The sequence below is a fragment of the Rhincodon typus genome, chromosome 24 (genome assembly GCF_021869965.1).
Source record: "Rhincodon typus isolate 14 chromosome 24, sRhiTyp1.1, whole genome shotgun sequence".
Lineage (NCBI taxonomy): Eukaryota > Metazoa > Chordata > Chondrichthyes > Orectolobiformes > Rhincodontidae > Rhincodon > Rhincodon typus.
The window spans coordinates 10122110-10149418 of record NC_063355.1 but is presented as its reverse complement, the minus strand read 5'-3'; the positions used below and the strand labels follow the sequence as shown (position 1 = coordinate 10149418).

Here is a 27309-nt window from a genome sequence, read left to right as displayed (position 1 = left end):
TTGTGTTGGAAAGTGGGTGTTGGGTGAGGACAGTGATTTTGCCCATGTCCAGCTAGCCTGATCCAATAACCACCCCTTTATTCCTGTTGCTGACCCTTACATGTGAAGAACTCAATATTCCCCGCCCCCAGCATTCGTGAAATTTTGTTCCTCCACCCCAGCCCCTAAAGGCAATCTGTTTGTCTGTATTTTACAGTTCAGTGTGCTTTGTTAACCTGACAGCAGGTCAGCCTGGAATTTGTTAGAAATGGCTTTTAAATGGAGTTATGGTTCCATCTATTTTCTTTACAGTAAAGAACTGTTTCTCTGGGTGTTCCCTGGTTTTGCAAAACAGTTCTTATAGCAACTTTAATCTCGCAGTTGAAAATTTAATTTTCTGTTGTGTTTTCTTCCTCCTATGCAGATTGATCCTAAAGTGGCTTTTCCACGTAGAGCACAGCCAAAGGTAAGAGCCTTGTCAGTAGTGGCTTGATTTCTCTTGTACATCATTTTTTTTTTCTTGTTCTGACCTTGTTTAGTGACTATAACAGAGTAATTGTCTGAGAGTAATGATCAAGTTTCCACATGTCCCAGATTTTCCCAAACTCCCAACGGGTTGCATTGGCCTGACAGCTGCAAAGCATGAAGCAACATGGTTGCTGGTGTTCTAATTCCAATCCCCTTTCCCCCATTTTACCCTTCTTCTCAAAGGTGCTGACTGTTCTGGGATATAATCCCACTGACGCCCTCCTGCTGCACACACTGAAGGCCTGAGTGCAACAGGCTATTGTCACCATGGGAGGCATGTGATGTCTGTGGGGCTTGCCCCACCACAAAGTTCCAGTCCCCTAGGGCTACTAGCCTCAATCACCAAGTTGGAGCCCACAATCCTCATTTTCCAAAACAGCTTACTACTTTCATCAAGGGGAACCTCTGAAGTAGCAGTGATCCAAGGTGAGCTGTGATCAAAATCCGGAAGTGCTGGAAATATTCAGCGTATGCGGAGACAGAAAGTTAACGTTCCAGGTAAGAGGCACTTCATCCAGGTTGTACTGTATCCTGCTGATGAGAAGAGTGTCTGGTTAGGTGTTGAACCAAGCCTGGGTTGATTTGGCACACGGTTGCTAAATGCTTTCCCCAGAGAAGAAATCGGTTAATAAACTTCTCCATATATCTTGTAATAAGATAACAGAGGTGGGGTCACTAGGAAAGGACTCCATGCCAAAGGGAAAGAATTGATTAGATTAGCAAGTCAGTAACATGAAAATTGAGTCAGTGATGTCTGTAAGCCCAGGTGACGTTTCTATTCCTGGCTTTATTGATGGCTGCTTGGTTTGAAAATTATTCTTTGACTTGTTCAAGTTGCTAAGTGTACTATATGGTGAAATGTGTGTTTTTGACCCGTTGCCCCACTTCATGCCCAACTCAGTGTTGTACTTCGATTAGGCTGTCAAATACCAAGACCTGTTGCCATTTCGAGAAAATATTCTCTCCTCTCTGGCTTGAGTTTGGTAACTTCATTAAATTTGTGTGTGACCACATAGTGAAAGAATGTGTGGCTGGCCAGGAAACTCTGGTGTCACTGTATATCTGTTTTCGGTTGGTCTGTCTCTTCCCAAGGGAGCTGTGGTAGGAGTGCGGAAGGAGGTATTTTGGATCCAAAATACTGTGAGGAAAAAGTTTGTTACTTCAAAAGATGATAAATATTTTAAATAACCTGCTGGGTCTGTTAGCAGAAGAAATATCTTGATGGTGTTCGGGGAATAATAGCAAGCTGGCAGCTTGTTCTACATTGCTCCTGGTTGTGCTTTCCAGTTGACCAGCCAAAATGTAGCTGGATGATGGATGGCAAAAGTTATTGAGTGGGGGAATGAGCTTCGATTGAATGAATGGGCTCTTTCTCACCATTAATATTTTTTTTGTAATTCTAATTTGTGAGACCTGCGAGATGTCTGAAGTTATGGAAATGTGGTGTTGGTTTTAAAAGGCCGCTTGGCATTATCTTCAGAATAGGTTGGCACTGTGTGGTATTTCATTGTAAGACTGGTTGCCACTGCTTGCGTTCAGACCTGGATGATTTGGAGAGGGGCTTGCCTAATTAAATTTTCTCATTTTGTTTCTTGTCGAATTGCATTTGAGTTTGTTTGCTGTGCCGCTCTGTGGGGACTCTCTCTGCCTTAATATGCTGTTGGTTAATTGCTGATAAGCGTTTTAGGAAGCTGCTTACAAGTTCCTTGTGACATGTCATCCATATTAAAGTGGTGGCTTAACTGCCACAACCATCTTGCTGAATTCCAAGAGCTGTGATTCTCATGCTGCACACTCTAATGAAGAGGCATTTTCAGCCTGTCACAGTTTAACCACCAGAGGAAGTCTGTAGGATCAGGCTTATTAACTCAACAGGCAAGTCCAGTGGCATAGGATGTCCTTGTACCAAGATCCATATCTACCCTCACATTCCACTTCTGAACTTCAGTAACTGCCTGGCACAGTCTGATAGAGGGTAACTGGCTTGGCCAGTGTGCTGCTTGAAAAGAGCTATTCAGTCAGTCCCTCTCCCCTGCTGTTTCTTCTCGGCTGTGCAAATGTTTCCTTTTCAAGTATTCAATCAATTCACTTTTTTGGAAATTATTGAAGACGTTACCACTAGCTTTTCAGGCTGTGTTTTTCAGAACATAGTTCAAATGTATCAAATGGTAATGAAGCATCTCTGATCTTGACACTTTGTCTCCGGACAGTTATTTTCTCCTTACTGTAGTTGGTAAATAAATTACTGTATCTGTTTACTGAGGAGTTTGTCGTTAAAAGTTCCTGTTTGGTGACATCTGATAGCCCAACCTGCAGGTAGGTTGAGTAGCCATGCTATACCACACAAATACGATACCAGATTAAAAAACCTGTGTCCAAATCTGACCTCCCATTTATCTCAATTTTCATTGGCTTCATATCTGCTGGCTGTGGATTCAGCTGCAAAGGCTCAAAGCTCTAGAATTGGCCCCCTTAAATCTCAGCCTCTTTACCTCTTTCCTCCTTTAAGATGCTGGATAAAACCTTTGACTAAATCTTACCCACTTGTGCCACAATGCCCAATTTTATTTGATCATGCTAATTGTGACGTGCATTGGGACTTTTTACCACAATGAAGACAGTATATAAATATGAAACATTGGCTTCAACTTGGGGAATGCTAGGCCTGGTGGTGCAGCTGCTCAATGCATCTCCTGGGTTAGAGAGTTGAGCATAAGTTTAGATTCACCGCAGATTGCAGCTCAGCAAGCCTTGCTGAAAGTAGGTATGCATGGATGTTGGAAAGAGGACATTTAAATTTTGCAATGGGATATAGAATGGTTAAGTGAGTGGGCAGATGGAGTATATTGAGGGAGAGTTGTGAACTTGTCCACGTTGCCAAGAAGAGTAGAAAAGCAGGATGCTATTTTAAAAGGAGAGCGATTACAGAACTTTGAGAGACAAAGGGATCTGGGTGTCCCCTACATGAGTGTCTTAAGGTTGGTGTACAGGTGCAGCAAGTAACTAGGAAAGCAAATAAAATGTTTGTTGCAAGATGAATGGAATATAAAATTTTGGCACGCCTTGTTTGTGTCGTACAGGTCATTGAGACCACATCAAGAATGCTGCATACAGTTTTGGTCTCCTTATTTAAGAAAGGGTATAACTGCATTAGAAGCAGTTCAGAGAACATTCACTCAGCTGAATCCTGGGATGAGGGGGCTTATTTCATGAAGAAAGATTGGACAGTGAGTGAACATAGTCTTTAGAGTTTAAAAGAATGAAAGGTGATTCATTTTCCTCCGAAATGTGCAAGATCCTGAGGGGACTTGACAGGCTGGATGCTGAGGGTATGTTTCCCATATGGGGCAGATTGGAATTGGGCAATACAGTTTCAAAATAAAGGGTCTCTCATTTAAGACAGAGATGAGAATCTTATGGAGTGTTTCTTACCCAGAGAGTGGTGGAGGCAGAGTCATTGAATATTTTTAAGGAAGAGAGAAATTCTTGCCTACCAGGGAAGTTGAAGGATGTTGAGATAGGCAGGAAATCGGGGATGAGTCCATAATGAGATTAGCCATAATCGCATTGAAGAGCCAAATGGCTTACTCCTGTTAATGCACATATTGATTTGTATTGGTTGAGGACAAGATGGAGCTGTACCCTGATGCCACCTATGGTTTAGTAGTTGCCAAATGCTAGGTTTAAGGTGAGTGATTCCCCTGTGGTTAACCATGTATAGCATGAGTAGAGTAAGGTGACTGTCCTATTACTAAGAAACAGAAGATTAACAGAGGGGTGCAATTCCATGGAGCTGACAACAACAGGAAACATGGTGTGTGACATGGCTGAATAGTACAGGATGTAAAATTTCCAACCGAAGAACGGCAACGACATTTAGGCTTTGGAGTGGAAAGTGCGAGGATGGGAAAGGGGTTGGAAATTTGGAGTTGTAGAGCACAGAGTGGAAGAGAGATCCAAAGGAGGACAAAGGTTGGAGTCAAAGGCATGGAATGAAAAGGGAGTGCCTGGTGTCTTGGGACCAGTGATGGAAATGGTCAGTAAAAGTTTAAAAAAGAGTTTGAATGAGAAAAGGGCAGGGTCTGTACTGTCCAAATGTGGGTCTGTTTTCAGGGTATTGCTGACAGGGTCCTTTTTAATTACTCCCACTGAGAGCAATTTTGTGCATTTTCCTTTACAATGCACAGAAGGGAGAACCAGCTGACCCTGCAAGTTCAGATGCACCCACAGTGGCAAATACAACACTGGACACTAACATGAATAATGTGATGGCATTGTTTAAGAAAGGTGGTAAGGAAAAGCCAGAGAGCTGTAGAGTGGTGAGCCTGATGTCAGTGGTGGGTAAGTTATTGGAGGGGGATTCTGAGGGACAGGATTTACATGCAATTGGAAAGGAAGGACTGGTTAGGGATAGTCAGCATGGCTTTGTCCGTGAAAAATTGTGTATGTTTAACTTGATTTTTTTTTTGAGGAGGTGACAAAGACGATTGAAGGCAGAGTGGTAGACTTTGTCTGTATGAACTTCAAGGTGATCGATAAGGTTCTGTGTTGTAGACTAGTTAGCAAGGTTAGATCACATGAAATCCAAAGGGAACTACCCAATTGGATACATAATGATTTGAAGGCAGGAAACAGGGTAGTAGTGGAGGGAGATAGTAGGAACTGTAGATGCTGGAGAATCCGAGACAACAAGGTGCAGGGCTGGATGAACACAGCAGGCCAAGCAGCATCATAGGAGCAGAGAGGCTGACGTTTCGGGCCTAGACCCTTCATCAGAAAAGGGGGAGGGGAAGGGGGTTTTGAAATAAATAGGGAGAGAGTGGGAGGCGGATAGAAGAGGGATAGAGGAGAGGATAGGTGGAGAGGAAACAAACAGGTCGAAGAGGCGGGGATGGAGCCAGTAAAGGTGAGTGTAGGTAGGGAGTTAGGAAGGGGATAGGTCAGTCCAGGGAGGACGGACAGGTCAAGGGGGCGGGATGAGGTTGGTCGGTAGGAGATGGAGGTGCGGCTTGAGGTGGGAGGAGGGTATAGGTGGGAGGAAGAACAGGTTAGGGAGGCAGGGACGAGCTGGACTGGTTTTGGGATGCGGTAGGGGGAGGGGAGATTTTGAAACTTGTGAAATCCACATTGATACCATTGGGCTGCAGGGTTCCCAAGCGGAATATGAGTTGCTGTTCCTGCAACCTTCGGGTGGCATCGTTGTGGCACTGCAGGAGGCCCAGGATGGACATGTCGTCTGAGGAATGGGAGGGGGAGTTGAAATGGTTCGCGACTGGGAGGTGCAGTTGTTTATTGCGAACCGAGCGTAGGTGTTCTGCAAAGCGGTCCCCGAGCCTCCGCTTGGTTTCCCCGATGTAGAGGAAGCCACACCGGGTACAGCGGATGCAGTATACCACATTGGCAGATGTGCAGGTGAACATCTGCTTGATGTGGAAAGTCTTCTTGGGGCCTGGGATGGGGGTGAGGGAGGAGGTATGGGGGCAGGTGTAGCACTTCCTGCGGTTGCAGGGAAAAGTGCCGGGTGTGGTGGAGCTGGAGGGGAGTGTGGAGCGGACAAGGGAGTCACGGAGAGAGTTGTCCCTCCGGAAAGCAGATAAAGGTGGGGAGGGAAAGATGTCTTTGGTGGTGGGGTCGGATTGCAGATGGCGGAAGTGTCGGAGGATGATGCGTTGGATCCGGAGGTTGGTGGGGTGGTACGTGAGGACGAGGGGGATTCTTTTTTGGTTCTTATTGCGTGGACGGGGTGTGAGGGATGAGGTGCGGGAGATGTGGGAGACACGGTTGAGGGCGTTCTCGACCACCGAGGAGGGGAAGTTACGGTCCTTGAAAAACGAGGACAACTGAGATGTACGGGAGTGGAATGCCTCATCCTGGGAGCAGATGCGGCGGAGGCGAAGGAATTGGGAATAGGGGATAGCATTTTTGCAGGAAGGTGGGTGGGAGGAGGAGTATTCTAGGTAGCTGTGGGAGTCGGTGGGCTTGAAATGAATATCGGTTTCTAGGTGGTTGCCCGATATGGAGACAGAGAGGTCCAGGAAGGAGAGAGAGGTATCAGAGATGGTCCAGGTGAACTTAAGGTTGGGGTGGAAGGTGTTGGTGAAGTGTATGAACTGTTCGAGCTCCTCGTGGGAGCACGAGGCGGCGCCGATACAGTCATCAATGTAACGGAGGAAGAGGTGGGGTTTAGGGCCGGTGTAGGTACGGAAGAGGGATTGTTCCACGTAACCTACAAAGAGGCAGGCGTAGCTTGGGCCCATGCGGGTACCTATGGCTACCCCCTTTGTCTGTAGGAAGTGGGAGGAATTGAAAGAGAAGTTGTTGTGTGAGGACGAGTTCGGCTAAGCGGATGAGGGTATCAGTGGAGGGGGACTGGTCGGGCCTGCGGGACAGGAAGAAGCGGAGGGCCTTAAGGCCATCTGCATGGGGAATGCAGATGTAGAGGGACTGGACGTCCATGGTAAAGATGAGGTGTTGGGGACCGGGGAATTGGAAGTTCTGGAGGAGGTGGAGGGCGTGGGTGGTGTCACGGACATAGGTAGGGAGTTCCTGGACCAAGGGGGAGAAAATGGAGTCTAGATAGTTTGAGATCAGTTCGGTGGGGCAGGAGCAGGCGGAGACGATGGGTCGACCAGGGCATTCAGGTTTGTGGATTTTGGGAAGGAGATAGAAGCGGGCAGTGCGAGGTTGGGGAACGATGAGGTTGGAGGCCGTGGGTGGGAGGTCACCTGAGGTGATGAGGTTGTGGATGGTTTGCGAGATGATGGTTTGGTGCTCAGGGGTGGGGTCATGATCAAGGAGGCGGTAGGAGGAGGTGTCGGAGAGTTGGCGTCCGACCTCGGCGATGTAGAGGTCAGTGCGCCATACTACAACTGCGCCTCCCTTGTCCGCGGGTTTTATGGTGAAGTTGGGATTGGAGCGGAGGGCTGCACGTTCTGCGGGGGAGAGGTTGGAGTGGGTGAGAGGGGTGGAGAGGTTGAGGCGATTGATGTCTCGACGGCAGTTGGAGATGAAGAGGTCGAGGGAGGGTAGGAGGCCTTGGTTGCTGTTCCTGCAACCTTCGGGTGGCATCGTTGTGGCACTGCAGGAGGCCCAGGATGGACATGTCGTCTGAGGAATGGGAGGGGGAGTTGAAATGGTTCGCGACTGGGAGGTGCAGTAGTGGAGGGTTTTGTTTTGGACTGGAAGGCTGTGACCAGTGGCGTGCCACAAGGATCAGTGCTGGTCTGCTGCTTTTTATCGTTTACAGAAATGATTTGAAATTTTTGAGAAGGTTTGTCGCTCAGGTTGTGGAAGAGGTTGTAGACTTGCTCGCCGAGCCAGTGTGTTTGGTTGCAGACGTTTCGTCACCCTGCTAGGTAACATCGTCAGCGTGCCTTCAGTAACGATGTTACCTAGCAGAGTGATGAAATATCTGCAATCAAACACACCAGCTCGGTGAGCAAGTCTATGGAAATGATTTGGATGTGAATATAGGAGGTATAGTGAGGAAGTTTGCAGATGACCCCAAAATTGGTGGTGTAGAGGACAGTGAAGGTTATCTCGGAGTACAATGGGACCTTGATCAGATGGGCAAACAGGCCAAGGAGTGGCAGATGGAGTTTAATTTCGATAAATGCAAGGTGTTGTATTTTGGTAAGGCAAACCCAGGCAGAACTTGTACACCTAAAGGTAGGGCCTTGGGGAGGTGTTTGCTGAATGAAGAGCCCTAGGGGTGCAGGTGCATAGTTCCTTGAAAGTGCAGTCACAAGTAGGCAGGGTGGTGAAGAAGGCATTTGGCATGCTTGCCTTCATTGGTCATTGGATTGACTATAGGAGCTGGGATGTCATGTTGCAGTTGCATGGGACACTGGTTAGGCCGCTTTTGGAATACTGTATTCAGTTCTGGTCTCCCTGCTATTGGAAAGGTGTTGTTAAAATTGAAAGGGTTCAGAAATGATTTACAAGAATATTGCTGGGGTTGGAGGGTTTGAGCTACAGGAAGAGGCTGGGGCAATTTTCCCTGGACCGTTGGAGGCTGAAAGGTGACCTTATAGAGGTCTATCAAATCATGAAGGGCATGGATAGGGTAAATAGCTAAGGTCTTTTTCCCAGGTAGGGGAGTCCATAGGGGACATAGTTTTAAGTAAGAGGGAAAAGATTTAAAAGGGACCCGAGGGGCAACGCTTTCACGCAGAGGGTACATGTATGGAAGGAGCTGACAGAGGAAGTGGTGTAGGCTGGTATAATTACAACATTTAAAAGGCAACTGGATGGGTATATGAATAGGAAGTATTTAGAAGGATATGGGCCAAATGCTGGCAAATGGGACTAGATTTATTTAGGATATCTGGTTGGCATTGACGAGTTAGACCGAAGGGTCTGTTGCTATGGTGCATAACTCTACGAACATTCAATAAGGGTGAACAAAAAAACCTCACGACCTTATTTCTTTGGCAAGAAAAATTGTCCCTTAGTCCCTTGGAAACATCAATGCATGCCAACCATGAGATGTGCTGATATACTTAACTCTCTAACTAAGCTAATCTCAGCAAATCAAGATGATGCACATATGAATGAAGTGAAGCCAGTGTAATGTGAAATATTTAAAAGTTAAATTTAAATTTGAAACCAACACCAACACACGCCTCCCACCTTTGTGCTCTCTAAGTCTTGTGCTACTGGCAGTGGAGTTGAGAAGGGAAGTTATGGGTATGGTGCTGAGTCACCCTGTTTAACCAGGATGTTCTTCATAGCCCACCTGTGGTTGTAGGTTTGTCAGTGGTGGCGACATAGGAGTTCCATGTGTTGCCGGTGCATATCACAGGCAGTTTTAAAACTAAATAAAAACCGAAAGAACTGCGGATGCCGTAAATCAGGAACAAAAACAAAGTTGGTGGTAAAGCTCAGCAGGTCTGGCAGCATCTGTGAAGGAAAAAAATCAGAGTTAACATTTCGGGTCCGGTAACCCTTCCGCAGAACTTTAGAAACTAGGAAAAGCAAGAGGGAAGTAGTGCAAATTGGTTCTGCCGTCAGAAATAGTACACCATTGATAAAGTTCCACCCAATGCGTTACATTTATATAGAACCTTTTAAGACCTTGAGACATCCTAAATTGGCATTAAAGCCAATTGAGTACTTTATAGTGTCGTCCATGTTGTAGGCAAATGTAGCAGTCACTTTGTACTCAGTAAGATCTCTCGAATGGCAATGTGATCATGACCAGTTAATCTGTTTGGATGTTTTTTTGAGGGAGAATTACTTGTCGGGGCAGTAGAAAGAACATGCTGCACTTGTCTGAAGTGGTACCACAGGATGGTTTTTATCCACCACAACGTGTGTGGGCACCTTGGTTTAGGTTCTTGCCTATATGACAGTACCTTGCTGGTGAGATCCCTGCTCAGCACAATGATCTGTGTTTTGTAACATGTCTTTAATGTAGTAAAACATCCTAACGTACAATTAGAATGTTATTGAACAGTATCTGATACTGTGAAATTGAAGCAGATGTTAGGACAAGTGACTAAAAACATGTTCAAAGGGGCAGGTTTTGCATAGTGTCTTAAAGGCATTTGAATGGTGAGTTTTAGGGAGGAAATTTCAGAACTTTGGATCTTCATAGCTGAAGGCAGGACCACTGGTGGTTAGAGCTGTTTTAAATTCAGTGATACACAGAGCAGAATTGGACAGCTGCTTTGGTGTGTCAACTTAGATTTTGTGCTCAAGTCACTGTTTTCCTCTTGGATTTTATACCATGGAAAAAAATAAAGTGAGACTTAAGTGTTTTGTACTAATGGTTTGCACCCCTCAACAAACGCCTTGGCCTCTGTTTGGCAAGGTAACCTGCTCTTCAGTTTTTCTGAAGAAGGGTCCTGACCCGAAATGTCAACTTTCTTGCTCCTCTGATGCTGCCTGGCCTGCTGTGCTGCTCCAGCTCCATACTGTGTTATCTCTGACTCCAGCATCGGCAGTTCTTATTATCTATCAGCTCTTCAGTCTAACTCTGCTGCTAGTGTCAAAGCACATTGTATACCTGTGAACTTTCACCTTAATAAATTGGTGACCTCAACTGTCAGTTGAATGCAAGAAGACCTGGATGTTGTCAGTCTTTTGGCTAAGTCCGGAATGTTTTTAAAAAGGCCTCCAAAGTTTTGATGGTTCTGTTGTTTATGATCCTATTCTACTTGCTGTCTGTGATCAGTGGATTTCATTTCTGTTCCAGTGCTCAGTCTCTTTACTCTATGCTGCCTTAGTTGTCATCCATTCTTGTTGGTGGATTCCACTTCCATCACACCTTGTGACTTCCGGTTTGCTATTCTGTTTGCTGCCTGTGGCTGGTGACGTTGGTACTTTTGTTTTACTCCACTTGTCCTTCAGGTTTACTTTTGCTGAACTGGATTAAAGCAACTTCACAGGCCTGTGTTTTTGGATCCTGATCTTGTGCTTGCTTTTTGTCTCCCTCCAGCCAGTCTAGTCCACCTCTCATGAATGACTCAAACAAAAAAAAAAGTGAGGTGGACTTGACTGGCTGGGCTAGCATTTATTACCCATCCTTAAATGCCCTGGAGGAAGGGTGGTGAGCTGCCACCTTAAAATGTGGGGTAGGTGTAGGGCACTTACAACCTCCACTTGGTGGGTTGCCACTGATACTTTGCCATTCGAATGGCTTTCAGGAGTTCCTCCGTCTCCACAACTGGCTCCAAATGACCCCACTGGTTTGTGGAGGCTCCAAGCAGAATCAAGTTGACTTCTATTGTACCAAAAGGTCTGAGACTTTTGATTTTGAATTCTCTCAATATTTCACCTACCAGGGCATGCCCCATGCTTCTGTCACCCAGATACACTGTGTCAGATAGCATGTGCCTTTTAGTGGCCCTGCAGATCCAAACCTTTCACTTTTTTGTGGCCTTTCTCTCCTAGTATCTGTACTTCCTATAGCTCAGTTATTGATAATGTTCTTGTGTTCATTTGCTCTTCTCCCACCCCCCTCCTCATGGGCACAATCCCTACCCTGACTTATCACAAACTCTCTTGACTTCCTACACTTTTTTTTAATCTTGCTCCTCCTTAGGGCTGCTGACTTATAAAAATTTCAGCAGGCAGTGGGCATACAATGTTCTCTTGCAGACAAGATCATTATTTAAGGATGAGTTCAGTGAATATTACCACGCTGTTTTGGCTTGGGACCTGTGGAAGTTGAACCCCAGCCTGCCTTCAAGCATCAGTACGTGCTGTGTCCCGCAAGGATTGCAACATTTTTTTTTTGGCTTTGCTGACTCATCTAAAATTGGGACATTGAACCCAGTTGCATTGCCGTCACCAATGCCTTTGGTTTAGCTTGGGTAGAAAATGGTGATTTAACCTGAATCTTTGGTCAATGTGGTGCAGCCATAAGCTGACTGAGTAATGGAGGAGTTTCTGATGCAGCTGTTGAACAAATTAATTGAACGATGAAATTGGAAGCACTGGTTTCCAGCCCCAGGCCCTTCTGTTACCAAGAGTTTCAAATTTCTGCAGGGACTGGGCGAATGAGAGGCTGATTGAAAGCTCAAGCACTTGGTCTGCCAGAGTCAGGAGTGTTAAAGAAGAAATTGGCCTGCTGGAGGGTTCAAATCAAAGACTACTGAGTCTTGTGTGAAGCAGGGTGAAGTCCAGAAGTCGATTGCAAGCTTGAAGAGAGGGAAATGCATTAATCATGTTGTTTTTCCCTCCAAACTGAAGTATTGCCCATTACATTCATTGAGGTTCTTAAAGAGGTTCTTGGGACCACAATTTGCTAATATAATTGATAATAACCTGATTCGATAATGCTGATGATGTTGTTGGTAAACCCATGGTTACCACTGGTTTTCTTCACTGTGAGGAAAAGTTGCTTAAACCACTTTAAATATTGTACCTGTATCCTTCATGTGGGATGTTTTTAATTCACTATCTCCCAAATGCCCCATTACAACTACGCTCAATGAGAAATCGGAGAATACCAGTAATTTATCCTGGTATTATGTAGTTGTGGTACTCTTTGAAAATTCTGTCCAAGGTTGGAAGGACAAAATCTTGGGAGTTGTGAATGGTTTTCACAGTCAGATATGACACATGAGAATTATTCTTGATCAGTGGACCTTTTTACTGAAACCCTGCTCACACACTGTCAACCTGCAAGCTAATAGCAAGCAGCATGTTCTTGGCTCAATCCTATATATAGGCTGTTGCTGGTCTAAGGGCTTACGTTTCTCCCCTCCTGCTATGGCTCAATGTTTAAATCATGATGGTGGCTGACACCTAGCGATTCAAAATTGAAGCTAGATACAGAGCAGGAAGGTCAGAGCTGGATCAATGTTATTTAGAGCCTACCACTTTTCAACCCAGCTTCCTTTTACTGGTGCTTATGCTTCACGTGAACTTCCTTCCCACAATGAATTATCTGAACTTGGCCAGGCCTGCAGTTTACTCCCAAAGAAAACAAGCCTTGCATTTATATAGGGCTTTGTAAACCACCTTGACTTTTCTTTCAGCCAATGTTAACCATTTAAAGTGTAGTCACTTCTGAAATATGGGAAGTGCAGTAGTCAGTTTGCATACAGCAAGCTCCCACAGACAGCCATGTGATAAAAACCATTAGTTATGTTGACTGAGGAATAAATGACATTCTGAAGTTACCTCTTTCAAAAAGAGGGATACCTCCACTGCTTTAAACAAATAGAGTGGAATCTTTCACACCCCTAAAAGTCAGCACCTCAGATAGTGCAGCAATCATGTCTTGGGGTAAGACCTGAACCTGAACCATATGACTCGGACAAGAATATGTTGGGCCGAGGAAGGGATTGTTCAACTTTAGTCCCAGTTTGGAAAGTACTTGAACGGAAGGTAGTTGTGCAGTAGGAATTAGCTCATCTACATAGTATTACATAGAAATTAAAACACAGAAATGGGCCATTTGCCCCAAATGGTCTGTGGTAGTGTTCACACATCACAGCCTGCTTCCAGACCTCTTCATTTAACCATTCCAGTGTCACCCGATTCTTTCTGAAATTCCACATCCGCACACTCGCAGTTGATCTCTTTTTCTCTTAATTTCACACACCCCAGCCAAATTTTGAATCCAAACAAATTTTTGTATCCTACTCTTTCCCAGCTTGCTGGTTTCAATCTTTTCAAAGCCTGGCTGGCTTTCATGAATTTGTTAATTGGATTTCAGTCTCTTTGACTGCAGGGTGGAGTGTTATACCTTCAGTTCTGAGAGTACAGGTAAACTGGTTGGGGGTGGGGGTGGGGTGGTGACTGCTGTGACATTGGGTTATTACAGTCAGCATCCCGTGCAAGTGGAAAGGCTTCAAGATTTGCTGAGGGAAGGGAATGTCTGGTTTGCTGACGATGGTGCTGTGCAGACTTTTAATGGCTGAATGCAGATCTGCTTTTGCTTCAGATGAGAATGAGGCTGTGCTTTGCTTTGCTTGGACCAAAGGCAGCTATTGTTTGAGGCAACTTGAAAGGCGAGAGAGGAAATTGGATTCTGGAATTCATAAATAAGGATTACCGCATTCTTCTATTTCTTTTGATGTTGTCGAGCACTACTCTATTCAGAGCTCAGCTGTGGAAGCTGGCATCCCCCCCCCCCACTCTGAATGAGGTACTTCAATTTAAAGACCATCTGAGTGCTGATTGAGAATTGGGGTCCAGGACCCAATGTCTCAAAATGGAAATTTCCACTTGCTAACTAGCCCGAGGGCAAGTTACTGTTTGGCTGAGCCTTAAAATAGAAAACAAAGCAAACCACCAGCCTGTGTGTAATGCTAAAGTGTTCATCTCTCCACCCCAAATCCTTTGATCTTTACTGTTCATGGCTTCTTCTGTGTCTGTATCGGTGAATCTTTGTTGCAGTTGTTCTTAGTTCGTTGCTTTCCTTTTTACTTGCACTAGGGCTGTATCTTTATAAATGCTAATTTGTTGCCTAGTTTTCTTTCCTTCCCACCTTGAGCAGTTGGTTTGCTGAGAAATAGTTTCAGATTACCTTGGGTATCTCGCTCGTATATGTGACCTGATGTAAGTCGAGAGTCTGTCCCGCATCCAAGTGTTACAGAACTTACTGTCAACAATGCTGTTCTTGCCTTATTTGTGTTTTTCAGAAGCCCTGGTTGCAGGTAGGGGAGTATCTGTAAATATTGGGGATCTTGTGATGCAATGAAATCCATGTGCAAGTGTACCTTCCCTGTGCCTCAGATGTATCTGATTTTGGGATGTGAGCATTGCTGACAAAGCTGCCATTTGTTATATCGTACTTGCTCTTTGAAAAGGTAATGGTGAGCTGCTGTTGTCTATTTGGTACAGCTATATTTATAGCTGATAAGTTAAATAGCTGTTTAACACAGTTGAGTGGTTTGCTAAGCTATTTCAGAAGGTAATTGAGGGTCAATCTACTGATGTGGGGCTGGAGTTGTATGTAGGGCAGAACAACTAAGGATTGCAGATTCCATCCTTTGAAGGACATGAGTGAACCAGATGGCTTTTTATGATGATTCAGTAGTTTCATGGTCACCTTTCACTGCGATCTTTCAAAAAGAAATTCTAGATTAAATAATTGCATTTAAATTCCTCCAAGTTCTGTGGCAGTAGTAGGTCGAGAGAGGTGCAGTGCCAAATATTTAAGGAGATGTTTCAGAATATGCAGTAGATACGTGCTAATGAGAGAGAAAAATCCCAAGGAATGGACCGACTGTCTCTGATTAACTCAAAAAAAATTAAAAGTAGTGTCAAATTTGAAGAAAAAGTGTATAATTGAGCACAGATGTGTAGTAGGCAAAAATTGATAAGGAGGGAAATATTGTAGTAAAAGGGAAAACTAGCTAGAAATATAACAGTAGATAAGAGGAGTTTTCTTAAGATTTTTAAAAAAGTTGTTTATTCTATGGGAAGTGACTCTGGGGAATTAATAATGGAGAAAAAAAGGAAAGGGCAAGTGAATTGTACAGACATTTTGCATTAAGGTGAGTACAATTACAACATCTAAAAGACACTTGGACAGGTACATGGAATGGAAAGGTATAGAGGGATATGGGGCCAGTTCAGTTTAGCAAACAGGGTCAACATGAATGAGTTGGGCTGAAGGGTCTTTTGTCCTGCTGTATGGCTCTATGACCCTTGATTATTCTTCAGCATAGAGGGTGAAAGAACATTGCAAAAATAGCTGTAAATCAGAAAATGAAAGGAGGGGGGAAGACCAGGAGAAAACTGCAATCATCACGGAAGTGGTACTGAGCAAATTGTTAGAGCTGCATACTGGCAAGTCCTTAGGTCCTGATGAGCTTCATCGTAGGATCTGAAAAGAAATGCTTAGTGAGATAGTTGATGTTTTTCTTAATTTTCGAAAATTCCCTAGATTGAGGAAGATTCCATTAGAATGAAAACAGATGTAACACCTTGGTTCAAAAAGGGAAGGAGACAGAAAGCAGGAAATTGTAGGGCACTTAGCTTGACATCTGTCATGGGAATGATTAAAGATGTGAAAGCAGGGTACTTTGAAAATTTGAGATAATCAAGCAGAGTCAATATGATTTTATTTCATGCTTAACTAATTTATTGGGTCTCTTTTTGAGGTAGTAACATGCTATGGATGATGTTGAACTGATGGAGGTAGCCTAATGAGATTCTCAGATGGCATTTGAAAAGGTGCCACATCACAGGTTACTGTGGAAAACAAGAACTTGTGGTGCAGGGCATAACATTGGCATGATTAGAAGATTGGCTAGCTAACAGAAAACAGTAGTCATGAATAGGGCAGTTTCTGGTTGGCAAAACATAATGAGCATTGTACCACAGAGATCGGTGCTGGGGCTTTTTACAGTTTAGATAAATTGCTTGGGTGATTGAATTGAAGGCATGGTTGCTTAAATTTGCTGATGTTGCAAAGATATGTAGGGAAAATAAGCAGTGAAGAGGACATAAGGAGGCTCCGGTAGGATGTAAATAGGTTATGTGAGTGAGTAAGATCTGGCAAATGGAGCATAATGTGGGAAATTATGAAATTGTTAATTTTGGCAGGAAGAATAAAAAGGCATGTGTCAAAGTGGTGAGAAATTGCAGAGCCTAAGATGCAGAGGGATCTGGGTGTCCAAGTGTATGAATTGCAAAACGTTAATATGCTAGTGCAGCAAGTAATTAGGAAAGGTAATATAATACAATCATTTATAGTGGGGGAATGGAATATAAACACACAGATTGTACTTCACTTGTACAGGGTATTTGTGAGACTCCAATGCTGAACATAGCATTCTGGATGTTTTTTTTATTTAAAGAAAAATACAAGTTCTTTGGAAGCAGTTCAGAGATGGTTTACCTTTACCTGGAATGAGTGGGTGTTGTGTTATGAGGAAAGGATGTACAGGCTAGGCCTGTATTCACAGAAGCTTTGAAACATGTGAGTGATAGTGAGTGATTTTGACAGGATGGATGTAGAAAAATGCTTCCCTCTTGGAAGCTCTAGAATAGGGCTCATTGTTTAAAAATAAGCAACTGACCGTTGAAGATGAATAATTTTGTTTTTGAGGGCTATGAAGCTTTTGAACTCTTCCTCAAAAGAAGGTGGGGAAAAAAGTGTATTGTTAAGGCAGAAATAAATATTGATGAAATTCTTGATGAACAAGGGGGTGAAAGGTTATTAGTGTCAAGCAGAAATGTGGAGTAATCTGTTCAGCTGGGATCTTAGTGAATACTGGAACAGGCTCTGAAGGGGTCTACTCCTGCTAATTCATATGTGTTCATGTGAACTTTTGTTTCTGGGCATCTGGATGACTAGTCGTCACACATTAACATGCTACATTGTTCTTGAGTCTCCCTTAGTCAAGGAATCACTTGGGTCAGGAGGAGGGAAGAGAGAAAATGTGGCCGTCTTCGCTTCCATTGTTGCACTGTCACTATTTTCACCTTTTAGCTTTCAATGGAAGGTGGCAAACGGACAATGAGCCATTCAACCAATTTCCCTCCCTTCTTCCTGGCCCTCCCTTTTTGCTTTCAAAATTCAGCTTATTTTTAAGTATTTTTAAAGTATTCCAATCAACAAGATGAAAGAAATTGTTTGTTTGATTTCTCTTTTTCTCAGCCTGAATCTGCTGTTTTGTCATGTCTTTGATCCTAGCTTTGGCTAGTTCTTTTTTACACTTAAAGAGCACAACACACAAAATAGGTCTGAATACTGACTCTGTAGTGTGAACCCAGACGGTGTTTAAATCTCTGGGATAGGTCTTAAACACATAACTCTGACTGCAGGGAGTGACCGCTCCCACTTGGCCTGGAGTGATACTTCAACTTCATGATAAAATCTCTTGCTGAGGAGTAGTGCTTGGAGATTTTAGACCAATGTCTGCCATTTTCCCCGATTCACGTTATTATTCCAAATCATGTGTGGAGGCAGCAAATTCTTGTGAAAGCGGAGGGAATTTTGTTTATTTTCGCTCTTAGTTTAATGTCCACGTATCTTTGCGGTGTTTTGATATATTGGGTTTTTGGAGGTTGGGTTCTTTATATATCAGTGCTGTCAGTTGTTTCGGGGGGGGGGGGGGGCGGGCGGGCGGAAGAGCAGAGATTAACCTGAGTGCCATCAGCTGCTCTCCACCATAAAATCACCTTGACAGCTGTGTTGCATACAACACATAAATACACAAAAACATACTTTCCTATGTGGCTGTATCTATTAAATTTTCCTGGACTGATTTATTTGGAGAGACTGAGAGTTTTGTTGCGCTTGGTAGGAAAGCAAAGTGAGATTGGTTTGCAGTGATGAGTCATTTTGAAGGTAATCCTGAGTGATGGAGCCTTCTTCCTCCGCTGAAGAAATATATTACCTAGTGCACAGACAAATAAAATTGTACACTCCAGCCCCATTCTGTTAGTATGGGTGACAACAAGGTGGAGCCAAACCCCTCTGGTCAGTAAAAGCAGGGAAAACCTGGGGCAGGGTGTTTGTGGTGGGTTACAGAGGAATAGATTTTGAAAAGGAAATGTGAGAGCACGATTGAAATCTCCGTAAGTGATGACTGCAAATCAGCGATGGCCATGTTTACATTTGAGGGTGTGCTAAGGTGGGTTTCAGCAAATATGGATCATGAGTGATGTTTGATGTGCGTGCACTTGGCTTTGCATGTGTGCGTGCACGTTTGGCTGTTGTTTGCCATGCTTGAGTCTTAACTGCATCCATTTGATGTTGGCTGGATTGATTCATATAAAAAGCCACTATGACTTAATCTGGCTCCGCGACATCTGTGACTATTTACAGCACGTGTTGGGCACACATCAAGTCATCCTCTCTGCTGGCAACAAACTGCAAACTGTGGAACGACGAGGAAGAAAGTGGAGAGACAAAGAAGCTAGTTTTGTTTCTTTGGCACATTCTGCAAAGAATTTGAAATGTATTTGATTTTAAAAATATATTTTGGTAGTAGTTCAATTTTCGTTTATTTCACAGCTCAAGAGGGAGCAATAAAAAATAGACTATCAATACCTAGTAAACTGAATCAAAGCTCTCTATATCCTTCCTAGCTGAGAGTGGGCATAACTTTAGCTTTGTAACATATAAAGGAAATTATGGCTTATTCAAGGGGCATCTTGGACTTGGCAGATGCAGAAGATCAAGCTTTCACATTGGAACTGTTGTAGGGGGCAAAGGGTGAGATTGGTGAGGGCTGTGAGGGAGTGAGCTAGCGCCAGAGGAAAGGCAGCTTGAATCATTTGGTGAATCCATTGTCTGCTCGTATTCAAGAGGATTGAATGGGAGATTAATGGCTCTTCCACCGTTCTTAACCTTTACGGACATGCTGCGTTCAATATTGGTTGCCACGGGAAGCAAGGTAAAATAAACAGTGGCATTCCATTAATCATTCTTTTCTCATCATCCTCCATGCAGCTTTGTTTCACTATTTCCCACACTATTGGTCTGTCCAAACAGACTGGCAGTAGAATAGATACAGTACAAAAGTTTTGCCTTAAATTTTTTTTCCAATGAGAGAAAAAGAGATGGTAAAATAAGTTGCCTCAGTGATGTTTATTGTAGTAGTTTATCTGTCATGAAAAAAAGAGACTTGTATTTCTATAATGCCTTTCAGAAGCTCATAATGATTGGAAACGCTTTACAACCCCTTGAGTGTTTTTGAAATATAGCCACTGTTGTAATATAGCAAACATGTCACCCAATTTGTGCACAGCAAGCTCCCACAAACAGTATTGTGATAAATGGTTAGCTTTTTCAGTCATCTTTTGGTGAGATATCTATATATTATCTGATAAAGTAGAACTGATTTGCTCTTCAAAATTGTACTGTGGGATCTTTATTCTCACCTGAGAGGGTTTAATATCTTATCTGAAAGACAGCGTCTCAAGTGCAGTACTCACTGGGCTATCAGGCTAGATCATGTTCCACCCAGGAGCCTTCATTGCCTGAACCCACAACCACCTGACTTGGGTGAAGTGTATCAAGGGCAGAGAGTGAGGTTGTATTTGAGACTTGAGATCTCTAACGCTCTGCAGTATAGCTACTTGGGTAAGGCATATTGCTGTTAGTTATCGTGAATTGGAAACTTCAGATATTTTGCATCTGATTCTAAACCACTGGCATACCAAAACTAGCAATGATTGCTGAAGCTGCAGGACAATGCACTGGAGCACCAACATAGATTGGCAGAATATCTTCTGCAGCCCACAGTTTCCCTGTGTGATCACAAGAATGATGACATCACGAGGATTGGGCTATTAAGCCCCTCGAGCCTGTACCACCATTCATTTAGATCATGGCAGTACCTCAACTTTATTTTCCTGACTTTGCTCTATATCCTTAGATATAGCAAACAAAAAGCTGTTGATTTCAGTTTTGAATTTTTCCTCCTCAACTTCTTGGATTTCTGAACCCTGTGTATAAAGAGCTTCCTGACACCACCTCTGAATGACCTCTCTCTTGCTTCAAGGTTACAATCCCTTGTATTGGACTTTACCATTTGAAGCAATAGTTTCTTCCCACATACACTGTCAAATCCTGCAGTTGTCTTGAATCCCTTAATTAGATCCATAATCAAGGGAACGCAAGCATAGACAATAAATTCTATCTTCATAACCTTTCCGTTTGGTTTCTGTATCATTCTGGTGACTTTGTACTGTATACCCTTCAAGATCAATAGTGTATCCTTCCTGAAATGCAGCATCCAGAACTCGACTCCATATCCCTGAGGAGTCTAACCCAAACTTTATACAACTTTTAACACAACTTTGTAAATTTGTATTTCAGCTCCCTTGACTAAAGGTCAACTTTTCATGGGCCACCTAATTATATTTGTACTTGCATACTAATGTTTAGAGGTGCAATCCCAACTATGTTGGGCTGAGCAGACCAAATAATGAATCCCTTTTGATGTGAAAGTTTGAATAGTGACTTACTGTCTCTCATCTGTGATGATCTTCGAGGTATTGGCAGAAATCTGGAAGGAGAGTGCTTTTCTGCACCTGGTCAGTGATGAAGGAACCAGATCTAAGAATTGGTTTGAAATGTATTACTTTGGTGTACATTCTTGGGTTTTATAGGGCAGGGACCTGGAAGATGAGTAGTTAGCTGGCATTCTCGCTTTGGGTAGTTATTGAATGACACTGCTAGAGCACAAACATGTCAATAACAGCTTGAAGGGAGTGTGGGTGGTAAGGCAAGAACTGCATCATTCTTGCAAATGAGAAACCAAACTTTTATTTCTGTGTCTTTCAGACTTGAAAGAATTAGTTGTCAAAAGGCTGGTGTTGCTGACTGTGCAGTTGATTGGATTTGTAATAGAATACTTGTATCAATTATTGAAATGATCATTGAATATTCATAATGCCATTCAGCTTGATATCAGCATACCACTAAGCAGAGTGCTTAATGCACAGTGCACCAAGAAGTCCCTTCACTTCTATTTTTAGGAAGTGTACCTTACCAATGTCCTTTGGATACAGAATAGCGGTTGATCCTATTTGGAGCAGATTGTGTCTCCCCCAGCTGTCTTGGTGTGCCTTGCAGGTCATGGAGGGTAGTCTATGGATAAGACATCTACTTCTATCAGGCTTGCATTAGTGACTACTCTCCCTTCCTCTTTGTGTCTTAGCTGCCTTTTCTGTATTTGCTTGTGCCCTTGGTTTTTCCCTCCCTCATATCTTTCTGCACCCTTCTATTCTTAGTTGCAGTTATTTGCTCTTGGATTGGTGTTTGTGGCACTGTAGCCGTTTTGTTTGCTAATACAATGCCCCAAGGCCCAATGACTGTTTCCGTCCTGGGTCTTGGAAGTCCCTGCACTTCTGGTTTATGAATTCATTGCAGCTGGGCAAACAGGTTGATGGCGGCTGCTGGTTGGTCTGCAATTTTTGGGAAGTATTGTGGGCTTCAGTGAGTACATCATCTGAGTTTGATGTGACCTACTCACAACACCTTGCGCAGGAAACCATGAAGAAATAGGTATGCAATGTCATACAGGAAGGCATCATGAAAATGGGACAAAATAAATGACAATCATTTTTGAAGAAGTGGAAATCAAAAATAGTGAGGGGAAAAATGGGACCAGTCCTTCAATATGGTCAACACACAAGCGTACACTTTCAGTCACTCTATAATGGCCTACTTGTAACACTGGGTTATGGACTCTCCAGCATTCATGTTTTTTAGCCAGTGAGATATTAACTTACCTGAACAATCTGGATAGCTCCTATTGGCACATGGAAGCAGTCATTCAACCAGGTATAAAGAGTGCGGACAATGCTGGGGTTTGGCCTAAGGGGATAGATAGGGAGCTGACAGCTACGTTGAAAGAATTGACCAATTCCTACTAAATCGTAACGGGCATTGAAAATGCAGCCATAGCAAGTGTGGCACTAGTAGTTACTAATGCAGCCAGTAGTGTTTTGGTGGCAGGGAGCTTGCTAAGAAAGGAAATGGTGTTTCCAGTAAGCAGCTTCAATAGAGGAATGCTGCTCAACTTATGTTCTACCCTCTCTGGGTCTCCTTAAAAGCACTGTACTGAGAGCAAGCAGGGTTGCTTCTGTTTCTAGAGCTTTGTGAACGCTGCTCCATTTCTGTGTTTGGATCTATTCAAAGATGTTAGGGTATTCTTCCTGGATTGGCTTATTTCTCCCCCTTTCTATGGGAAAGTCTACTTTTGGAGCGTTAACTTTTTGGGATATAGTTTGGATGGGAGTGAGCTGTACAGCTGGGCATTACTCTGTGGCAGCTTGGATGTGGCTTCAGTGCACTGCACTTAAGCAGAGTCCTCTTTTTGTCCTGAAAATTATAATGACCAGCCTGGTTAGTAAAAGCGAGATTTAATTTCTGGTAAGCTGTTTGATTTCAGATGGGGACAGGAGGTGCTACTACATGGGACTCAAAGAATCACTGATTTTAGATGGTGATCAAATGGTTACAATCTTCCAGCATTTCTTCTCTTAACCCAACTGTAATGAAGGTAGGCATTTGTGCTGGATTCAGTTCCATTAGTACTGCTGGCCCTCTCGTGTTCAGCTCGTTTTCTGTATTGGTGAGGCCACAGAGCCTACTGACACTGGCTAACACAGCACAGAATAGAGACCAAATTGCGGCACTTGGTGATCTGTACAGCTCAGAGTCTGTGGGATTCACATATCTCCATGATTCTTTTACTATAAAAAGCAATTAAGCAGGCTGATATTTACACACCAATAGTCTGTCTCTAATTAAATTTCCATAAAGCTTTGTCCACATTGGAAAGCCAGATTCTTTGTTCTTGTCATTATTTGCTTATCAAATTGTGGAGTGAATAATTTTCCAACCAGTGTTTGCGTGCGACACTTCTACAGCTCCACGATCCTTGTCACAAAACTTTGCCTCTTAACCCATAGCTGTAGTTTCTCAGGACTTGAATCATAGCCTTTATTTCATCAACTGAGCCCCATAGTTCTATGGATTAAGAAGCCATGTGCTAACCTTTTGTGTCTATAGCTCGCCTCGACACCAGAAAAATAACAGTCTGAATGTAATGAAATGTGTTTCTGAGAAGGTAATTCAGCTTCTAAAAGCTGTGCCAAACATGATCAGTGAAAGATTTAATGTACATCACAAACTGGATAGAAATACCCTCCAAAAGCTTAGGTGTTTATTGCACCTCACCAGTGATGATCAGTTTTGATCATTCAGCATGTGTAGAAGAATGTGACAAGCATGTGAGAGCTTGGATGGTGCCATGGAGCTGTTTCTACTCCCCATCCTGTGAATGAGACATGGTTGGTAGGCTGTTAGTTTACTGTGATATCTCTATATTTTGAGACCAGTATTATTTCACATTTCATGAGACTCTTGACTTAAATGTGAGAATAAATGGTTTGCGTGATCACAGTAAAGCATTGATTCAGTGAATGAATGGAATGCCAACAAATTGATTGAGTTTGTGCTAATAGTTATTTTTTGTATGTTCTATGGTAAATATGAAGAATATCTAGGGTTGGGGAACACAACCCTTGAAACGTGGGTTTTGAAATCCTGCTATTCCATTGAATAAAAATGGAATGTGATTGTTCAGCCACTCTATACATAAAGAATAGTAGTCCTTTGTATGTCAGAAGGAAAACTACTGGTTTTGTTTTCTTTTTTGCAGAAAAAACAGATGGGATTATGATTTTCAAGCCTTTAGTTAAAATCTTCTGCAATAAAAATAGCATTTGCCCACCGATCCTTGTTAGTGGTTCTGTGCTCACAAAAGTACCTTTTAAATCAAGTCAGCTACTGGGATAATTGAAACATTCTATTTTAAATAATGATTGCGATTTAAAAACGAGTATTTTACTGAACTGTTGTAGACCTGGTTTTTTTTTTAAAATGTGTGAATCATGGTTATAATCCATTTTACAGCATCCTCCTCCAGTCAGTCAGGTGAGCTCTGTTTGCTTACATCACAAAGACTTGTAACGTACACTTGCTGGCCTGGTTCCACTAGGCTGCTCAGTAACTCAGAAGATTGGTGAGTCACCAGGAACTCGAAACTTAAACAAAGCAAAGCATGAATAGTGTTTTTTTTAAGAAGGAGTATTTTAAACCAAGCAACTACCTTTGTAAGTAGAAGATTACTAAGTAACCTAATCTCTTGAATGCAAGCACCTTGTGTATGGAGACCCAAAATGGTAGCTCTACATTGAACAGCAAATTTTGAGGATTTTTGTTCTTAAACATCTACAGCAGTTATCTTTATGTGGATGTATTTTTCACTAAGAGCACAAATCAGCAAGCACTTTCCAGTTTGTCTGATTAAAAATAAATTTTGTTTTTGTAGTACCTGGGAAATCTCTTGGCCTGTAAAATATTGTCGAACTGTTGTATTATTGGTCAATTTGGACTTGGCAAGCTTGAATGAACAGTACTAAGATGGACTAGGAATTGATCTATTTCTTGATGAGGGATAAATGTCAGCTAAGACACCTGAATAGGCATGGGAACTTGTATGCCCACCTGAGAGAGTAGATGAGACCTTCTGTTTCAACCAAAAGGCAACATTCCTTCCCTCCCTCCCTCAGTATTACAAAGAGGTGTCAGCCTGAACTCTGGGCCCAGGTCTCTGGAGTGGAGCTCGAACCCACAACTTCATGACTCGGGTGACAGTGCCACCATTCATCAGAGGATGAAGTTTTGTTTTCTAACACTACTTTTTTCCTCTGGACATGGACAGTTCTGGCTTGGCCACACTTAGTGTATCCCTTTTTTTTGACACCAGTCCTAGTGATGTTGATGCAGCCATGAATTTGTTTGGTAGGAAATTCCTAGCAGTGATGCAAGGCTGATGTATGTCTAAATTGGTGCATTGCGAGTTCAAGCGATTGTCCTCTTGTGATGTTATTGTACTTGTACTTTGTGCTAAGTTTTTCAGGGGAGTGAGATGCAGTCTAAGTAATCAAAACGAACTGCTGTAGAGCACATCTGCCAATAGCACATACTGCAATGACAGTGCGCCAGTAATTCAGTTTAAAACTACTTAAAATATCCATAGCTGATGGATTTTTTTTTTTCCCCATTTGCAGAGCTGAAAGGGCTTTTCACAATTGTGAAAGGATTTAAGGATGCTTGTGAGGTTTGGGATGAAGACATCTTGCTAGAAATCATCCTATTTTAATCAAAGGTCTGCATGACCTCACAACCAGCACCCTTTCATCTTTAGCTAGCTCCCTGGCTTTGGACATGTTTTTGTCATCCAGTATTGATGTTAGTAATGTTGAGATTACCAGGATAACAGTATTTTCTGTGGTCTGGTTTATCTTGCTTCCTGTTTTGAAGGGGTTTCAGCACCTTGAAAGAATGCAGCTGTCTGCTGGTGGTGGCCTGTCTCCAGTACATCTGTATGTGCCCTTCTCTGAATTCCCTTCTGGCCTGGAAAGCAAAGCATGTCTGTCTCAGCAGATCTACTCACAGACCATGCGTTCCACCTCTCTGCTGCACATCTCTTGCGGGCATTTATTGACACATCACATAGACATAAATGCATAAAGCTTTGCAGCCTGGGAGTCAATTCTAGTTTGTAGCTGTACTCCTTTTGTACCACATTCTCTGGTCTTCGGTTCTCGTGTTTGCGTTGTCAAATGTGCATTCTGTTCTTGGCTTCTCCCAACTAGCTTTAAGATCTTAGCATGACAGTATTGATTGCTGTTGGGAGGCTGAAAGGAGAGCAAACATCCCCAAGTTTCTTTTTTTCACAAATTTTCTCTTGAAGGTGCTGGTGCCTACTAGCAGTGCTCTGGTATTTCACTCAAGTGCTACACCTGATCCTAGATGGGTATTGCAATGAGGAGTTTGGCCACTGGGAGATGTGGATTGGGTGCTGCACAGCAGCCTACTTGTTACCAGAACTGAGAAGTTTGGGACAAAACAGATGCAATCAATAACTGCATCCTGTGCTAAGATCTCAGCCCCTTTTTGTTCTTGCTCACTCTTTCCTTTTTACAGACTACCCCTCTACTTCTTGAGTTTATAGACAACAGTAACTTTTGTGAACTTGAGGCATGCACTCAGCCAAGTCGTTAGATTGAAGTGTCTTCATTGCCGATTTGCAAGCCAATTGTTAATTAATTATCTCTCACTTTCCCCAAAACAGCAAATTGAATTTTTTTTCCTTTATTCATTCATGGGATGGGGGCGTTGCTTGCTAGGCAGCATTTATTGCCCATCCCTAATTGCCCAGAGGGCAGTTCAGAGTCAACCACATTGTTATGGGTCTGGAGTCGCATGTAGGCCAGACCAGGTAAGGATGACAGTTTCCTTCCCTCAGGGACATTAGTGAACCAGATGGGTTTTTCCGACAAGCGGCAATTGATTCACGGTCATCATTAGATTCTTGATTCTAGATATTTATTGAGTTCAAATTCCACCATCTGTCATGGTGGGATTTGAACCTAGGTCACCAGGACATTATCTGCGTCTCTGGATTAACAGTCCAGTGATAACACCACTAGGCCATCACCTCCCCTGGTTAATCTGTTTCTGATGGGGTTGGTTTGGAAAGGGACATGTATCAAGACTTTGGGACAAATCTTCTAATGTTTAAAAGTAGCCATGGGGTCTTTAATTCTAATTTTGAATGGTCTAATGTCTCATCCACCCTATGTCAAAATTACCTGATGGTACGTCCTGTTTAAATATCTGCTGAATCAATATTACTGAGCAGGAGAATTGAGCAGGAGTATTTGTGTTTATACTACAGCTCAGGAGTGCTGCTGGGATGGTAGTTCCTCGTTCAGTGGCGCAAAGCATTTATAGCTTCCACGCAGTAAGGAAAAGAGATTGGCATTTAGATAGAGTTGTTCACAACCTCGGGTCATGAA

At 43.0% G+C, this 27309-nt stretch overlaps 1 protein-coding gene across 1 annotated transcript in view; it reads left to right on the top strand.

Annotated features, from left to right (window-relative positions):
• Positions 1-27309, top strand: part of msi1b (musashi RNA binding protein 1b) — a 129673-nt gene that overhangs the window by 13731 nt on the left and 88633 nt on the right. The window contains exon 5 of the mRNA XM_020515901.2: positions 404-445. Within this exon, the coding sequence (XP_020371490.1) occupies positions 404-445 (42 nt within the window). The remainder of the gene's footprint in view (positions 1-403; positions 446-27309) is intronic.